Here is a 19,096-nt window from a genome sequence, read left to right on the forward strand (position 1 = left end):
GCTTATGTGGTGCTGAGGAATCGAACCCAGGGCCTCGAGCATGCAAAGCAAGCGTTTTACCACTGAGCCACCTTCCCAGCCCTAAGTTGTATTTCTATGCACTAGAAATAATCCATAGGTAAAATTAAGAACACAATTCCATTTCTAATAGAATTATTGTAAACAGAATAAAGTATTTGGAGGTAAATTTAAGAAAAGAAGCTCAAGTTTCTATACTGAAAAAAAGGAAGTATTACTGAATGGAATTAAAGAAGATCAAAATGCATGGAAGGGAATACAATGTTCCTGAGTTAGAAAAATTAATATTGTTATGATGTAATACTACTCAAAATGACCTCCTGATCCAGTGCACCTTCCACAAAAAATTTTACTTACCTTTTTTATTTTTGTAGAAATTGACTAGCTTGCTGTAAAACTCATGACACAGAAGAATAAAAAATAATCTTGAGGGCTGGGAAGGTGGCTCAGTGGTAGAGTGCTTGTCTTGCATGCCTGAGGCCCTGGGTTCGATTCCTCAGCACCATGTAAGCAGAAAAAGCCAGAAGTGTCACTATGGCTCAAGTGGCAGAGCACTAGTCTTGAGCTGAAGAGCTGAGGGACAGTGCCCAGGCCCAGAGTTCAGGCCCCACGACTGACCAAAAATAAATAAATAAATAAATAATAATCTTGAAAAGAACAAAGTTGAAGAGCTCCCACTTCCCAATTTCAAACATACTACAAATCGACAATAAGCAAGATTATGTGTTACTATAATAAAGATACAGAAATAAATGGAACAAGATTGAGAGTGCCAAAATAATCTATGTATCCACACTTAATTTATTTATTTTTTGTCCGTCATGAGGCTTGAACTCTGAGCCTGGGCACTGTCCCTCAGAACCTCAGCTCAAGGCGAGCGAGCACTCTACCACTTGAGCCACGGCACCACTTTTGGTTTTCTGAGTGGTTTATTGGCGATAAGAGTCTCATGGACTTTCCCACCAAGGATGGCTTTGCGCCAAGATCCTCAGATCTCAGCCTCCTGAGTAGCTAGGATTACAGGCATGAGCCAACAGCACCTGGCCTTACTTGGTTTTTGACAGAATGCCAAGACCATTTATCACACACACAAAAAAACCCAGTCCCTAGGGCTGGAAGGGTGGTTCAGTGGTAGAGTGTTTGCCTTGCATGCATGAGGCCCTGGGTTCATTTCCTCAGCACTACATAAACAGAAAACACCAGAAGTGGCACTATGGCTTAAGTGGTAGAGTGCTAGCCTTGAGCTGAAGAGCTGAGGGACAGTGCCCAGGACTAGAGTTCATTCAGGCCCCACGACCAAAAAAAACAAAAACAAAAACAAAAACAACTCAGTCCCTTCAGCAACTGCTAGGAATAATTTGATATCTACATGCAAAGAATGAAGTTAGATCCCATCTTGCAATTACATAAATATGAACTGAAATTGAGTCAAAAACTTAAACACAGGGGCTAAAAATATAAAAGAAGAAGAAAATAGCTGTAAACCTTGTGACCTAGAATTATCCAGTGCTGTCTTTCACTGAAAGCAAGAGTGATAAGGAGAAAATAAAATAGAATAAAACTGAAGGAAAAAACTGTCACCACTTTGTGCTTCCAATGATACCATCAAAGAAGGAAAAGACAATTCTACAGATTTGATTATGGACTTTATTTAGAATATGTAAAGAACTCTTACAACTCAATAATAAAAAGATAAACTGAGAAATCAAAAAAAAAAGAAAAAAAGACTACAAACAGTATAATTAAAAACCCTTCTTGTTTTTGTTTCTTGGAGTTCATTTCAATAAGCATCATTTTTTATGATCATATGCACATAGCTATAGAGCCCTTGTGACCCTCTCTTATATTCTCCTTTGGTCTCACTGTGTGAATGTTTAGAGTTCTGTTTAATCATTTCCCAGTATAATTTTTTTGTCTTTTACTCTCCATTGGGTTTACTTGATGCTGGTGGGGATGTGACCAAAAGGGAACACTACTACATTGTTGGTGGGAATATAAACTTGTTCAACCACTCTGGAAATTAGAGTGGAGGTTCCTCAAAAGACTAAACATAGAGCTCCCCTATGACCTAGCAATTTCACTCCTGAGCATTTATCCAAATGTCCACAAACCAGGCCATACTGAAGCCACAAGCATGACCATGTTCAGTGCAGCATTGTTTACCATCACTAAGTTATGGAATTAACCCAGATGCCTCTCAGTGGGTGAAGAGAATGAGAAAATGTGATATATATATATGTATATATATTATATATAATGGAATTCTATGCTCCCATCAGAAAGAATGGCATTGCCCCATTTGTAAGGATATGGAAAGACTTGGAAAAAGTATTAAGCAAAGGAAGCTAGACCCAAAGAAACATAGGCTGCCTGGTTTCCTTCATTTGTAATAATTAGAATGTGCCTATGAAAACAGCATCCACTTACTTTTAGAAATCTGCTGGCAGCATTTTATATTATTTGATGTATATCTCCTCCTTTCTAAGATATGCTCTGCTTACTTTAGAAAGTGCTTAGACTTTCCCTGGTTCTTCCTCATCACTTATAACATAAAATGATCTCTGATATTCTTCATACACATCTATTCCTTTTTGCCTACTTAACCTCATAGATTCAAAAGACACCCTCTATGATGATTATTAACATATATGTTAATATATATTAATATATATATATTAATATATATATCTTCACTGTGGACCATTTCTGAAGACTCCTGACTTGTGGATTAGCAACTGCCAATATGTTAACTTGTTAGTGGATTATGGTAAAATAATGCATATCACATGTGTGGTACTAAATTAGAAACCTTAGGAAGTTGTACAAATTCAATTCAAGGTACATCTTATTATATATCTCTTCCTTTCTTCCTTAATTGCTTTCCCTGACAAGACTAAGAAAATTTGGTTTCTCCCTGCCCTCCCCCCCAACAAAAGAAATCTTGTTGCTATTAATCTCTTAGATCAGGGCCCTCATGATTCTCTCTCCTGTATTGAATATGATCAACCTTTAACAGAAGGTCCTGGCAGGAATGGCATGTTTCCCCAGAGATCATATGTAAAGATTGACCTCTATATTTAGCAGCGGAGACCCTTGGTGCTCTGAGCTAACCACTGTCTCTCTGGACAAAAGCTCAGTCACATGGTAGTGATAAATGGGAGCTCACTTCTCCATCCAGGAGCTGTTCTACTTGTGCTGGCTGGGTCAAGTCTTCTCAACTGCTTCTGGCCACTGAGACGAGGGTGAGTGTTAAATGGCCAAGATGGAAAAAAAAAATAAGGTTGAAGACAGTTCTATAAAGCCACAAAGAAATGTAGGGGAAATAGAGATGAAATTAAAAGAGATATTGGTATTTGAAAATATCAATAATGTGGGGGTTGTTTCATTCTGCTGAGAAACTAGGGTTCCTCAGATCTTGCAGGAGTTTGGTCAGCCTTAATGCATATCAGAATTTATCACAGGTATAACCTTTTCTGTCTATCGCTGACCCCTCCCTGTTGCACTCTGAGGTCTTAGTCTCTTGTTATTTTCCTTGTGGACTTGTGATAAGCCAGATAGATTTCTAGAAGCAGCCTTTCTCAAAATAAATAAGTAAGCATTTCTTTGGAAAATAGAGTACTTAGATTTCAAAAATTGTAGAATAAAAGGAAGTGGGTAAAAAAGTAATACTAGTGGTGAAAATGATCAAAGCATATTATGTGCATGTGTATAAGTACCACCATATACCCTATTATACAACTAAAAATAAAAATTATTATTTCATCTGATCATATAAAATACTATGTGTTGAAATGGACTGAAGGAAATCAAAACAAATGTTTTTATTTCTTTGTTGCTGTTTTTCTTTTACTTTTGTCTTGTTTGCTCATTTACTTGTCTTTGGGAGGGGAAAGGGAAACAGAAATGGAGGGACAAAGGGTGAACAAATGCAGCAGTGGTACTCACTAGACACTAAACAGAAATGGAGGGACAAAGGGTGAACAAATGCAGCAGTGGTACTCACTAGACACTATGTTGAAAATGAACTATACAACTTGTGGGTGGGGACGGTAGGGAAAAACTGGGCGAGAGCAAGGGAAGGGGTGACTTTATACAAAAAGAAACGTACTCATTACCTGACTTATGTAACTCCAACCCCTCTGTACATCAGCTTTATAATAACAATAAAAATTAAAATTAAAATATTAGCATATATGATAATAATTTTATATGTATAATCCTGATCAGTATTGTCTTTCTCAAGGGTTATCTATCTCTCGCTACTTCTACCCTAATCTGAATAAATATTGTAAACTTTGTTGTGAATGTCTCTAATATATATTATTATGGAGTGACATAACCAAAATACAAATAAAGGAAAAGAGTTTTAAAAATAAGTTTCATAGTATAGTATTTAAGGTATGAACATGATGATGTGAAGCTATTGATAGTCAAACATATTTAAGGTATGAACATGATGGTGTGAAGATACTGATAGTCAAACAGCCAATAGAGTAAGCACAGTAGTTGCATCTTTCCAATTTGTCAAATGAAGCAGGCATGAGTGAAGCTCTGTATACTAATTAGGGAGTGACATTGTTCCTGAATATCTAGCATGCACAGTACCTCCCAGAAATATAGGAAGTTAGCTGACTTCTTGTCTCCAAAGTGTCTCATCACAGCTGACAAACACCTTCAAGTTAACTTCCTTCTCGCAGATATCCCTGCATAGGCTTTAGAGTCACTAAGCTGTAGTGTGTGTACACACCCACACTCACACACCATATTTTTAATTGATGACCAGTCTAGGATATCTTCGAAGACAGTACTTGAGAAAAGGTGAAATCCCAGTGTTCTCACCTTCAGATTATAGATTCAATAAAAACCAATATGTCTTTCAACTTAAGGGTTACTAAATGGAATTTCTTCCTTCTTTTAGAAGTGTATATGTAGATGGTTAGATTCAGAGATGTCAGAATCTTAGGAATATTATTCATTGTATGTTTTATGTGCCTTTTCTAAATTAACCATGCATCCTGGAAAGTATGATCATCTGAATTTTATGTTAGAAAACTGAATGGAGAGGAATATCAAAATTATTCAAGGTAATATAGTTGGGGAGTAATTGAAATACAGCCATGTTATGAACTCAGACAGCCTAAATCTAGGTCATGATCTCTCATTTTTCAGACCATAACCCGGAAGGAGAACTTCAGCAGGGTGCTAATACTGGGTGGCTAGTTGTATAAAAAAATGTTTGAAGCATTTGAGGAAAACTTGGATTTGGAGACTAAATATCATTTCCTCTACAAGGCCTTCTGTGAGTAGATACTGGCTCATGTGTCTTTTCATAGAATTCACCCATACAGCAGTTTCACCTATATTGGAGTTCCTTTGATTAATTATGTTCTCTTTTTAGTTCATAAGCTTAATATGTCATCAAACGTGTTCTTCTCTTCTATAACTGCTAAATAGTAGACTGTCAGTAAAAATATTTTTGACAAAAATGAAATAAAAGAGCAGCCTGAGAAAGAATATATAATAATAAATGTTTGTAAAATTAGACATAAGACATTGAAGACAAATAATAATGTTTATAGACCTTATATAGTGATATATAATATATAATAGTGATTATAGATATTATCTACATGAAAAGGTAAACATTCCCAAACATAGCACATCTGAAGTTAATAGTGGTTGCTTCTAGAAAACAAGTTGCCACTTACTACAGAGAATTATCCTGAGATTGTTTTCAGATTAAGACATTTGGGTGTTAGGAATCATATACTTATTGAACCATAAATACTTTGTAACTTACATTCCCAACTTGACGACAAGATTATTCATGTTGATTTCATTTGTTTGTATTACTAAGATAAAACAACAAATATTTATACATTTCCAATATTGGCATTCATATGTTTATAATTATTTATTTTTCATTGTAACTGAACCTTTGAATTTTTAAGACTATGCACTACTTCAGCAAACTCTGCATTAAAACAATTATTATGATTTTAAAATACAAATGAAAGCTTGGAATAACATTATTACCTATATAATCGACAGTGGCAGAACAAAGTTGAGTTAGCAAATGAAAAAATACATGTGGCACTTACAAATTAGGAAGATCCATAGTGCTTTTCTAAAATGCAGTCTTAGATAAGCAAGACTAAAGGAAAATAGCATTCTTTGATATTATCGTAGAGGTATTTGATCCTGTATGTAGTTCCACATTCTAAAATTCTTTGCAGGGAAGAATGACTGGATGAACTTGATGTGGATTATTCTAAATAATGAGAATTTTTGACTCTTAAAGCTGGACTGAGACAAGGTAAGAATCATTGTTCGGGTTATACATACTGGGGTCTCCCCATGTAAGGAAACCACAGGTATTCTGAGGAATCTCTGATTTAATGCATCCCTGAAAGGCTCCCAGTCACTGCCCATGACATATTTTTGGTTATTTATTTATTTTTGCCAGTTGTGTGGCCAGAACTCTGGGCCTGGGTGCTGTCCCTCAGCTCTTCAGCTCAAGGCTAACACTCTACACCTTTAGCCACAGCACCACTACCAGCTTTTTCTGCTTATGTGGTACTGAGGAATCAAACCCAGGGTCTCATGCATACAAGGCAAGCACTGTACCACTGAGCCACCTTCCCAGCCCCATGTCTTTTTATAATATATATATTTTTATGGTAAAGATACTGTACAGAAGGGTTACAGTTACATGAGTAGGATAATGGGTACATTTCGTATTGAGCATTGTTACCCCCCCCCCTTTTTTTGTCTTTTTGGCAATTTCCTGGAGCACATACTTTCCTGGCTCTGGACTGACTGTTCTAAAGTATCAAACTCTAAAGCCAGAAAAGTAGAATAAGGCAGAGATGTTTTATGATCAAACTAAGGAAGAAATGCATTGTGTAGGCTCCTCCTCCTCCTCCTCCTCCTCCTCTTCCTCCTCCTCCTCCTTCTTCTATTTTCTGAACTTCAAGAGCTTACACAAGGGGATTACAATATCCATCTCAGTGTTTAGACCTTCTTGATCAGAGTCACTCCTTCCATCATTCTGCCTATCCCATCTGTTTCCTCCCCCAGACTCATTAGCCATTTCCCACTTCCTTTATCACATAGTATTTTGGCTATTTATCCCCTGTTCTCATTTTCATTCATCTACTTCCTTCCCAAGATCCCCCCTTTCAATCTAGTTTCTAAGGTGTATATGATTAATTTATTAATATTAAGCATGCTATTCCACATGACCTCTTGGAGTATTTAATACAATGAAAAGAACATGCCCTCACAAGGTAAGATATCACCTAATTTATAAGAAAATCTCCCAAGAGAAAATTTCCTTTTGTTTTTGGTGTTGTTACTTGGGCTTGAATTTAATGTTGCATTTTTTTTTCCTTTCTGCCCATCCTGGGGCTTTGACGAAGGATCAGGAAAATGTGGTATATATACACAATGGAATTCTATGCTTCTGTCAGAAAGAATGATATGGCTCCATTCGTAAGGCAACAGATTTAATTTAGATCATTTGTTGAAAATGTAATATGGAAACCATTTGCAAAAGGATTGGGCATGTGTAGAGAAGTCACAAGTGCTTGTGAAGTTCCCTAGGTGAAGCAGTCACTTCTGAAATGCTTGGACTAAAGGGACAGGGGAAGATAAAATCAGGACAAGAAAATAGAGCCAGAAAACCTATTCAGAAAGGGATGCAAGGCTTCCAACAACTTTGTTCAAAAGGAACTGGAGGGATAAACATCGGGCTTCACCCTTCTGTCCACCCCCTTTTAACTTCGTTGGTATTTCTTATTGTCATTGGCAGTGATGGGGTGAGGGAGTTTGTGGATGTGGGATCTATAGAGGTCAGTGTTGTGGAATCCAACACATGATACAAAGTGGTATAGACTACAGGACTTAAATTTAAACTATTCTATAAAGCATATGCTAAAAAAAAAATCAGACTGCTGTATTACAGTTGATGATATACAGTTAGACTCTTTGGGAAGCAATGAAAAATCTCCACCAGAAGACATATGCAGATAAATACTGTTAGTTACACAACATTTTAATAACCTAAACAAGAAGTGAGGAAGACATGGATTTGAGTAGAATTGACGGGTGTAGAGGATAGACAAGACATTGAACAGATATTAAGGGGAAAGGAATGGCTTTTTGAGTGACACGATTTCATTTTCTGTCCACTTTCAGTAAGACAGAGACCTCTCTTCCACATTCAGCATGCTCTCTGCCTCTGTCCCCAACCACACAGCCTTCCATCCCTCCACGTTCATTTTACTTGGAATCCCTGGCATGCAAGACCAGCACGTGTGGATCGCCATCCCCTTCTGCTCCATGTACCTCCTTGCTCTGGTTGGTAATGGCACCATCCTGTACATCATCGTAACAGACCGATCTCTGCATGAGCCTATGTACCTCTTCCTGTGCCTGCTCTCCATTACTGACCTGGTACTCTGTTCCACAACGCTGCCCAAAATGCTAACAATATTCTGGCTTAAGTCTCATGTCATTTCTTACCATGGCTGCCTCACCCAGATGTTTTTTGTTCATGCAGTCTTTGCCACCGAGTCAGCTGTGCTGCTGGCCATGGCTTTCGACCGCTACGTGGCTATCTGCCGTCCACTTCATTACACATCCATCCTCAATGCCACCATGATTGGGAAGATTGGCCTGGCATGTGTGATTCGTGGCCTTGTCTTTGTTTTTCCCTTTGTCATTCTCATCGAACGGCTACCTTTCTGTGGGCATCAAGTCATCCCCCATACCTACTGTGAGCACATGGGCATAGCTAAACTGGCCTGTGCTAACATCAAGCCAAACACCATTTACGGTCTTACTGTCGCGCTTTCTGTCACCGGCATGGATGTGGTTCTCATCGCTACCTCCTATATCCTGATCTTGCAGGCTGTGTTGCGATTGCCCTCCAAGGACGCCCAGTTCCGAGCATTTAGCACATGTGGAGCCCACATTTGTGTGATTCTTGTCTTCTATATCCCTGCCTTTTTTTCCTTTTTCACCCACCGTTTTGGCCACCACGTACCTCCTCAGGTCCACATTATACTTGCGAATCTTTATCTGCTTGTACCTCCTGTGCTCAACCCCATGGTCTATGGTATCAATACCAAACAGATCCGCCTAAGAATATTGGACTTCCTTACAAGGAGGAGATAACCATACTCCACACATACTCAAAGAACAAGAGGGAAAAGTTACAATTTACATTTTACCTTCTTCTGTATCTCTTGTCCTTGTACTGGAGCTAATCCCAAAAAGCCAGGATCGTGTATTATCTGAGATTTTTAAGTATTTAGAGCAATGCACTCAAACATGTTATGTCTACGGAATTCCACTTTCCTGTCATATTACCATATAGCCCGTTAAGGGACCTGCAAAGTCTTGAAAGGACAAAGTCCAGTGGCAATGTGAGAACCACGGAGATTTATTCTTTCCATGTACAGAAATCTCATGTGGTCAAAGTAGGAGATATGTCTGAAGAAAACAACTCTTAACTTCTCACCTTAAGGAATTGAGAATAAACACATTCATTCATTCATCTGCTCACTCATTCATATCAGCATTTTCTTAGACCAAGAGTGTCTTCACTGACTGTCAGCCACAGCTCAGTGAGATGCAGGCCTCTGGGACGTAGGATTAGGTTTGAAATAGATGAGGCTGACCGCTAGGTGGTCTATTCGGAGATATCTGCAAGGACAATTGCATGGGAAAATCACAGAACAAGTTTCTCATGCAGTTACTTCAAAAGTCATTGTTTGTGGCTTCTGACTTCCAAACAAAGCTTGTTCTTGGTCCTCACTGAAGAAGATTTCTTTGGTATTGTAATAATCAGCTAGGCTCCAAGAAATTTATTCTTGTACATATTTTTAGTAATAATGTCACTATCCCTTTTCAAGTGAAAACTATTACATTCACAGCCATTGAAAGCTTAAACTGGGAGTTCTTATGGAGTTGTAATGTATCCAAGTCCTTCCTTGTAAGGCTATTTGGTAGACAAACAGGTAGTAAGGAAAGAAAAAGTGAACTTGGCCTCTTGGTGATAATCTAAAAATCTCTGGTTAGTTTACTATGTCAATCACCATTTAAATAGAGAAAAACAGAAGGCAGGGATAGTGATACATGTCTGTAAACTCAGCATTAGAAGCCTAAGGCAAGAGGAGCCTATTCTACCTAAGGAGATTGGGTCTAAATAAAGTCAGTCAGGTGCTGGTGGCTCACACCTGTGCTCCTAAGTACTCAAAATGCTGAGTTCTGGAGAATCTTGGTTTGAAACCAGCTGATCAAACAAGCAAGCCCAGGGACCACACACACAACAAGATGTATTGGGACTATTGCTCAAGTATTAGAGGGTATAGCAAACACAAAGCTCTGCATCCAAACTTTCTAGTACCACTTAGAAAAATATCTCTATATATATCTATCTCTATATAGACACATATGTACCTAGATAAATGTGGCTCTATCTATCTATTGATAACTAGATATATAATACCCTTGATATTTCTAGCTCTATCTTTAAAGATCCATACGTTCTAATCATGAAATCATTTTCTTTATTATTAATTGACCAAAATTATTTTAATATACATTTATACAAGTAGAAATATGTATTTAGAAAAACAGACATATAAAACCATACAAATATATGATAAAATTATAAATTTAGATCTATCAACTTTAGCTTAGACTATCAATATATTAAATAAAACAATGTCTATATTGTTTGAATTTATAATCTTAAGAAGTTATAACTGACATAATAACCAAAATGTGTAATATTCTTTATAGAAGTAATATATAATCAGATCTATGTATGTGAACAGAGATATGTTTCAGAGATGTAATGCTGAACAAAACTCAAAATGCAGAAGAATGACATGACTTATCATTTATATAAAGCATAGAAATGTGCTCTACATTATTTTAGAATATATGAATATAAGTATACAAACATTATAAATATATAACATACATATAATATAAATGCAATATAAAATATACATATATATGAAGTAAAAGTATAAAAACATAAAACATTTGATACATTGATATCTAAAAGGAAAATGAAAAGGGAAAAAAATGGCCACATATATGAGTCACTGAGGAGGAGTTTACGTTTGGCTTAGTATTTTATTTTTGTTAGTTTTTTTAGTAATTTATTAACACATAGTAACTGATTACACATATTTTGTGTTTTAGTAATTGTGCACATTAATGAGTTTCACTGTAACATTTTCACATGTACATACATCATGGTTTGATCAAATCCATCCCTTCCCCTGTCCTCTATTACTCCCTTACTATTCTTCCTCTCCTAGTCTACTTATTCTTCCTTAGTAATCCCTCTACTCAGCCTAGCTAGCCATCAGGGGATGAATGGATGAAGAAAATGTGGTATGCAGACACATGATGTAGTATTCAGCCACAGGGAAGAACAAGATCATGGTGTTCACAAGCAAAAGGATGGAACTGGAGAGCATCAGTTAAGACAAATAAGCCAGAGCAAGGAAAGAAATATCACATACTCAGGATCAAGATGTTAAAAATACACGAGATTAAGAGGGTAGTACTATTTGGAAAAAGAAAAAGAACAGTTCTTGGGAAGGCTAGGGAAGATAATGGAGGGTATTATAATCAAAGTATGTTATACACACGTATGAAAAAATGTGCAATGAGACCCATTTGTTTATTTAAATACTTTTTTTGTTGGCACTGGGATTTAAATTCATGGTTTCAGTCTTAGTAGGAAAGTACTCTACCACCTGAATAATAATCCTAGCTTTTTTTTTTGCTTTAGCTATTCTGAGTTAATACTCAACTGTGTAAATATTTCATAATTTCTGAATCTGTTAATTGTTCAGTGGGCATCTAGGCTGATTCCATAACTTGACTATAATGAATAGTGCCATAGTGATCAAAGATGTTCAACGTTTCTATTATATGCTGACAGATTCCTTTGATAAATTGTACAGGAGTGAGACCTGTTATTTCAGTGATTTTGTGTTTGCTTTGTTTTTCCTATGTGTGAATTTTACAGTATTTCTAGCAAGTTACCTTAAAAAAATTTTTTTTTTTGCCAGTCTTAGTGCTTGAACTCAGGGCTTGGACACTGTACCTGAGCTTCTTTTGCTCCCTGAGCTTCTTTCGCTCAAGGCTAACACTATACTACTTGAGCCACAGCACCACTTCCAGCTTTTTCTGTGTATGTGGTACTGAGGAATAAAACCCAGTGCTTCATGCATGCTAGGTAAACACCTTACCACTGAATCACATTCCCAGTCCACCTTTTTAATTTTTAAAAAATTCTATTAAGTAGTTGTACAAAGAAGCTACAATTCCATAAGTCAGGTTGTAAATACAATGCATTTTGATCAATGTCACCTTCCCATCATTCTCCTTCATTCTCTTTTCCACCCTTACCCTCACGTTACGTTGTTCAATTTTTATATACTGTACATTAAATATAATGACTGCATTTGTTCACTCTTTCTCCCACCATTTATGCCTCTCCTCCTTTGTCTTCCCTCCCAAAACATATTTTTTGCTTCCTGGTAGCAAGCAAGCTTCCCCACTCCTCCTCTGGTCCTGGAGCTTGAACTCAGGGCCTTGGCCACTGTCCCTAAGCCTCTTTGTACTCAAGACTAACATTCTACCACTTGAGTCACAGTGCCACTTCTGGCTTTATCTGAGTAGTTTATTGGAGATAAGAGTCTCACAGACTTTTCTACCTGGGCTACTTTGAACCACAATCCTCAGATCTCAGGCTTCTGAGTAGCTAGAATTACAGGTGTGAGCCACCAGCACCTAGCAGCAAGGTACTTAAAAAAAACTTTAGTAAATTGCTTCTTTTGCATTAATAAAAATACACATGGCCATACCAGACCTAGCAGGAAGGACGCTGAGGCCAAAGAGGCTGTGTGGGCAAAGGTAATGTGGATTGCAGACGATGTGCAGATGGATGTCTAGGGTGAAACCCTTGGTCTGGGACAAACATTATAGAGTGAAAGCCAGGAAGGATTGGGACTGACTGATGGGGGTGTGGGGGAGGGCTGCTATCAGGAATTTTGCTAGGGTATTCATCAACAGGTGTTGCCCTTCTAATGGCTTAATGGACATGATTATTTCAGCCAGCATAAAGTCTCTTCTAGTTCTCACTGGCTCATGCCACAGTTAGTTCCAGATTATGTTTAAAAAACTGTTACTGTGTACATTTAAGGAGCATAACATGCTTTTATAACATACCTATTAGATTAAAATGGTTAGCATAGTAAAAAATGTTCATTATCTTATATTCATTTTTTTCTCCACTGTATCAAGAGAAGCTACAATTTACTCCTTCAACAAGTCTTGATACAATATGCTGTTACCATGTAGAGTGTTTACGTGTACATTACATCTTTGGACTTGTTAACCTTACAAATTTCCTGTTTTATGGCCTTTGACCTACATTTCCCCATTTTCTCTGTCCAACCTGCCTGCTAGTAAAGACCACTTTATTTTATGTATCTATAACGTGAATTTTCCCCCCAACTCCACACATAAGTAAGGCCATGCAATACTTTTCTTTCTGTGTCTGACTTATTTCACTTCGCATAATGCTCAATAAATGCATCGGCGCTATGACAAATGTCAGAATCTGCTTTCTTGAGGCTGAAAATATGTATACACATATATGTGCAAGTGTGTGTATATACACACCCATCACATTTATCTGTTCATTCATTGATCATCTTTAATTTTGTCTGCTCCTCAGGTTCCTACAAAAAGGGCAAAGACTGAACATTTCCAGAATCTTTAAGATGAATCAGCCCCATGTCCTGAGAGCTCAAGCAACCACAAGGGACTATTTTTTTTTAAGCTTAATAGTAATGGTGCCTTTGTATATGGGAGTGTAGCAACCAGCTAATTCTAAAGCCCCTAGGGATCCTTTATTTACATTACTTAAAAAGCCACATCATGAATTTTAGATGTCCAAAAGTGAGGTGTGAAGAGATGTGGGGCCATGAATACATCCATCCACACGAATGTTTGCTAAAAGACACCTGCATGTATACTCTCACCCAAACACAGCTACAGGTGTCTGCGAACAGCTTCCTATTCTCTTACTGCCTCACAGTCAGGTAAGGGGTTTTAGGTGAAGGTGGGGTTCCTTTTCACATTCCATAGTCATCTAATGCTCCTCATCTACCACCCTATGCCTCACTGTGTTCTTCATCATTATGGCAAAGTTATTAAAAAGCTTTCCGTGCACTCAGGTCCCACAACTGCTAAAACTATTTGTTAAGTTTGGAGGGCAGAAATTATTTTGAGCTTTTAATTTTTTGTTAAAGAAAAACTACTGTTGGTATACCATGTCTGTGGGCTTCAGAGAGAAAATTATTTCTATTTTTTTGTAGTTTTGCCTGTAGTTTTATATACTTTGGTGCAAGGTTTTTAGTGGAAATGTTCATTTCATAATATTTCATAATACATTTTTTTTGGTCAATCATGGGGCGTGAACTATGGGCCTGAGCACTGTCCCTCAGCTCTTCAGCTCAAAGCTCAAGGCTAGCGCTCTACCACTTGAGCTACAGTGTCATTTCCGGTTTTCTGGTGGTTTATTGGAGATAAGAGTTTAACAGACTTTCCTGCCCGGGCTGGCTTTGAATGAGATCCTCAGATCTCAGCCTCCTGAGTAGCTAGGATTACAGGCATGAGACACCGTGGCCCAGTTTCACTCTTATATTTTACTGAATAACAAATTAGGATTTTTTTGTTCATTCTTTGTTTTTATCTATTTGAAGAATTACAATGTTTTAATTTTATTTTATCTCATTGTAAAGATGCTATACAGAGTGGTTACAGTTACATGAGTAAGGTAATGAGTACATTTCTTGTTGAACATTGTTGCCCCCTCCTTTGTTTTTCTCCTACTATCCCTTCCCTCCTCACCTCCCCCACTCACCTCCCAGAAGTTGTAAAGTTCGTTTCTAACATATTGTCTTGTGAGTATCATTGTTGCAATGGGTCATCCTGTGTCCTTGTTTCAGCATTTTGTTATTTCCCCTTCCCCTCCCCAAATTAGATAAATGTATATACAGGATGCAGGGTACCAAAATCAAATACAGTGACAACAGGGGTTATACCATAGGGGAAAGAACACACAAAAGAAACAAAAAAAATCACATAGTATGTTAAAACCAACAAGGTTAAGGAAAAACCTCTGTGTCCATATCTTGGGGTTCATTTTACTTAGCATCATCTGATATGGTCATATGTACACAGCTTTTGAGCTTTTCTGCTCATCTGATAAGATTATTCTAGACATATACTAATTATTGCAAATAAGGGAAACCATGGGATCTATATTTCTTTGGGTCTGGCTTACTTCACTTAATATGTTTTTTTTCCAAGTCTTTCTATTTCCTAACAAAGGGGCAGTGTCATTCTTTCTGATGGAAGCATAGAAATCCATTGTATGTATGTATGTATGTGTGTGTGTGTGTGTGTGTGTGTGTGTGTGTGTGTGTGTATACCAAATTTTATTGATCCATTCATCTACTGAGGGTCATTTGGATTCTTTTGCTTTTGTTTTTATTTTAAAAATTACCCATAAGTAGTTGTATGCAGGGTTTCAATTCAACATGTCCCATAGGGAGTACCATGCATTTTGATCAGTTCACCCCTTTCTTTCATCACTCTCTCCAGTCTCTCCCAACCACACCCAGACCCTCAAATTATCTTGTTCCATGGTTTACATAAATATACAGATATAGGTAGCTAATATATATATATAGATAGATAGATATATAGCTGTAGATATATTAGCATCTTATTAAATGAAAACATGACAAAATATCTTCTCTACAACATTGATGCTATTATTGAACGTTGTTAATCAATGTTAATCAATGTTATATATACCACTGTACAGTGTGATGTGCACTCTCCCACTTGCAGAACCATTTGTGTGCATTTTAATATCCTAGTGTTTGTTTTTCATTTTGAAACTCTTTTTATCTTTTGGCATTAGCACTCAGGTCATTTCATGATGGCTCTCCTCAGGTACATCTCCAGTGTGCCTCCATGAGGATGTGCAATGCCACCGGCCACCCTCCTTTCTTCATTCTCCAAGGCATTCCTGGGATGGAAGACAAACACCGCTGGATGTCTATCCCCTTCTCCTCCATGTATTTTGTCACTGTGCTTGGGAACTGCACCATCCTCTTCACCATCTCCACAGAGCGTTCCCTCCATAAGCCCATGTTCCTGCTTCTCTGCTTCTTGGCCCTCACAGACCTGGGCATGTCTACAACCACCATTCCTAAGGTGCTGTGCATCTTCTGGTTTGGTCAGAGTAAGATCAGCTATGAAGGCTGCCTGGTCCAGCTGTTCTTCATCCACTCCATCTCTGCCTTACAGTCTGCAATCCTAACGACCATGGCTTTTGACCGCTATGTGGCCATCTGCAAGCCCTTGCATTATGCCACCATTCTTTCTAACAGTCGCATTGGGATCATCGGCCTTGTGAGCTTGGTGAGAGCCATTGTGTTTATTATCCCCATGCCCATCTTCCTTCAGCATATGCCCTTCCATGCCAACCGTGTCATCCCTACCACCTACTGTGAGCACATGGCTGTGGTAAAGCTGGTGTGTGTGGACACCACACTCAACCGTATATATGGTCTCGTGATAGCTCTGTTGGTGGTTGGGCTAGATATCTCAGCCATTGCCTCCTCATACGTGCTGATCATCCGGGCTATCATGCGTCTGTCTTCTAAGGAAGCCCACCACAAGGCAGTGAACACCTGCACCACACATATCTGTGTCATGCTCATCTCTTACACACCTTCGCTTTTCTCCTTTCTTACCCATCGCTTTGGCAAAGGCATTCCACCTCATATTCACACGATCCTTGGCAACCTCTATTTCCTTATACCTCCAATGCTCAATCCTATCATTTACGGAGTGAAAACGAAGGAGTTTCGGGACAAAGTGACCAAGTATCTGTGCCTGAGGAAGGAGCCCATCACCACTGCTCACGGTCAGAAAATCGTTTGATAATTCAGCAGTTACAGGTATGAGGAAGGAGTAGTCAGTGAATGACGTTTGAAGGGAATCAGCAAGTGGCAGAAAGAGGCCAAATTGGTAGGTTAGCTACTAAGAAATTTATGAGAGACTTTGGTTTCAGGAACCCAAAAGAAAGGCAATTATCCCTTGTGAATAAAGTAGCATCTGCTTTTCATCATCAACAGTGTAATTGAGTAAATTACATTATGATACAATATGTACAATTTTTAAAAAAAATTGTAAATCAGTTTATTTTCTTGGAAAAATATTTCATCCTCTGACAATTGGGAATTACACTTGCTGAAATGCTTCTTAAAAATCCAGAAGCCTTTTACCTACTTTGATGTCTCTCCCTTTACATGTAAACTTTGTTAAAATTCTATTTTGAATCACAACATAAGCATTTTTTCCTGAAAACACTTGTAAGAAGTATTTCTTCTTGACCAGTGAGACATGCATCTTCCCGCAATCATTACATTCTTTTGTATTGTTCACATGTAGGCACGCGCGCGCGAGTGTGTGTGTGGGGGGGGGATAAGTGCGGTACACCACACCTCAACATTGTTCTTTCTATTGGTGTGTTTAATATCATCAAAGCTTCTAGAAATGCCATGCTAATTCACACTTAAAATGAATTATTTGGCATTTAAAACAAGGCTTATCTTTCTGTTTTTTTTCTTTTCTCAACAATTTACACTTTTCAAACCCTTTGTCTTTGGTTTATTTCTAAATATTTTATTATTATTGTTCAAACTGTTAAGTGATATCTTAAAGTTTGGTCAATTCATTGTTAGAGAAATGCAGCTGATTTGTGTTAATTCTGTTACTGTACAAGTTGCTGAGCATTTGTTGAATCTTTTAAGGTTTTCTACATGTAGCATCTTCCTTTTCAATTTCAGTGTCCTGTTTCTGGCTTGATTGTGTAAAAACACTTTGGACAATAACACCCATTCATGCAGGATAAAGTGGTATGTTTTCATATGGTGAATAACATAAGAGCAAACAATAACTGGCCCACCACCAGTGAGTGCTAGAATACTACTACTTGGTTTACCCAGGCATGCTTAAGTTAAATGTGGGTCTGGGCATGTATCTCTATTTGTGTGTTCAAAGGGGAATGGAGGATGAGAGTCATTTATTTAATTATCTCTAATGAAGAGACTTACATTTGGGCAACAGAACTTGCTGCTTCTTCGTGAGCCTAGAAAAATTAGGTAGAGGAAATACCATCTCCAGCTTCCAGAGAAACATTCAGGAAAAAGGAAGAAAATGAGAGGCTCCTTGGGTTCAAAGGCTGATAGGCATTTTAACTAATCTTCTGTTAGTAAAACCTTCTAGAGTCAGCACTTCTGCTTATTTCCACTAATTCCAGCATCTGTGAAGGTTCTCCTGAGACAAGACAACTTGGAATACTTTTTAAGTGTCATAGTTGTAAAAGTTAATTTCATACCACAAATTACTATGAAATGATGGGTGAGGATTGTTTAATAGAAAACTCAATTTCATTGAATACAGATTTATTTAAGACTTCCTTTGGTATTAATCAAGGATTTACTACTGAAGGTCTCTCTGTAGGTTAAAAAAAATTCCAACTTTTAGAACCTCAAAGAATCTATTTTTAGTAAGAAAAAACAATTACACCTGATTTAGATAAACTTAGAATATGTTCTTTCAAAAAACTTACAAAAGACAACTTCAACAAAGAAAAAGAGCTTCAAGAAAAAGTGTTGATAGTTTTCAATATATTTACTTTTATTTCATTAGTTTATTAAGTTTGTGCCAGTATTGGGGCTCAAATTTAGGTCATTGTGCTCCTACTTTGCTGTTTTGTTACTGGATAATGCTTTTCTACTTGAGTCACACCTCTACCTCCAGCTTTTTTTTGGGGGGGGTCCAGTTGTGGGGACTGAACTCTGGGCCTGGGTGCTGTCCCTCAGCTCTTCAGCTCAAGGCTAGCACTGTACCACTTGAGCCACAGGGCCACTTCCAGCTTTTTTCTTTTTGC

General features: G+C 37.7%; 2 protein-coding genes across 2 annotated transcripts; both read left to right on the forward strand.

Moving 5' to 3' along the window:
* The first annotated feature begins 8,247 nt into the window (after positions 1–8,247).
* LOC106000366 (olfactory receptor 52D1-like) lies at positions 8,248–9,198 on the forward strand. The gene has a single exon (XM_013035621.1). It carries the CDS (start codon positions 8,248–8,250, stop codon positions 9,196–9,198), a length of 951 nt encoding a protein of 316 aa, XP_012891075.1.
* A 6,909-nt stretch (positions 9,199–16,107) lies between these two features.
* LOC106000376 (olfactory receptor 52E4-like) lies at positions 16,108–17,082 on the forward strand. The gene has a single exon (XM_013035630.1). The coding sequence runs from the start codon at positions 16,108–16,110 to the stop codon at positions 17,080–17,082; it is 975 nt and encodes a 324-aa protein (XP_012891084.1).
* Positions 17,083–19,096: the final 2,014 nt, after the last annotated feature.

Source organism: Dipodomys ordii, unplaced genomic scaffold, assembly GCF_000151885.1.
Source record: "Dipodomys ordii isolate 6190 unplaced genomic scaffold, Dord_2.0 Scaffold216, whole genome shotgun sequence".
Lineage (NCBI taxonomy): Eukaryota > Metazoa > Chordata > Mammalia > Rodentia > Heteromyidae > Dipodomys > Dipodomys ordii.

Excerpts from the sequence above, each read along its gene's own strand:
- LOC106000366 (XM_013035621.1), top strand. The coding sequence starts at position 8,248 with ATGCTCTCTGCCTCTGTCCCCAACCACACAGCCTTCCATCCCTCCACG.
- LOC106000376 (XM_013035630.1), top strand. The coding sequence starts at position 16,108 with ATGAGGATGTGCAATGCCACCGGCCACCCTCCTTTCTTCATTCTCCAA.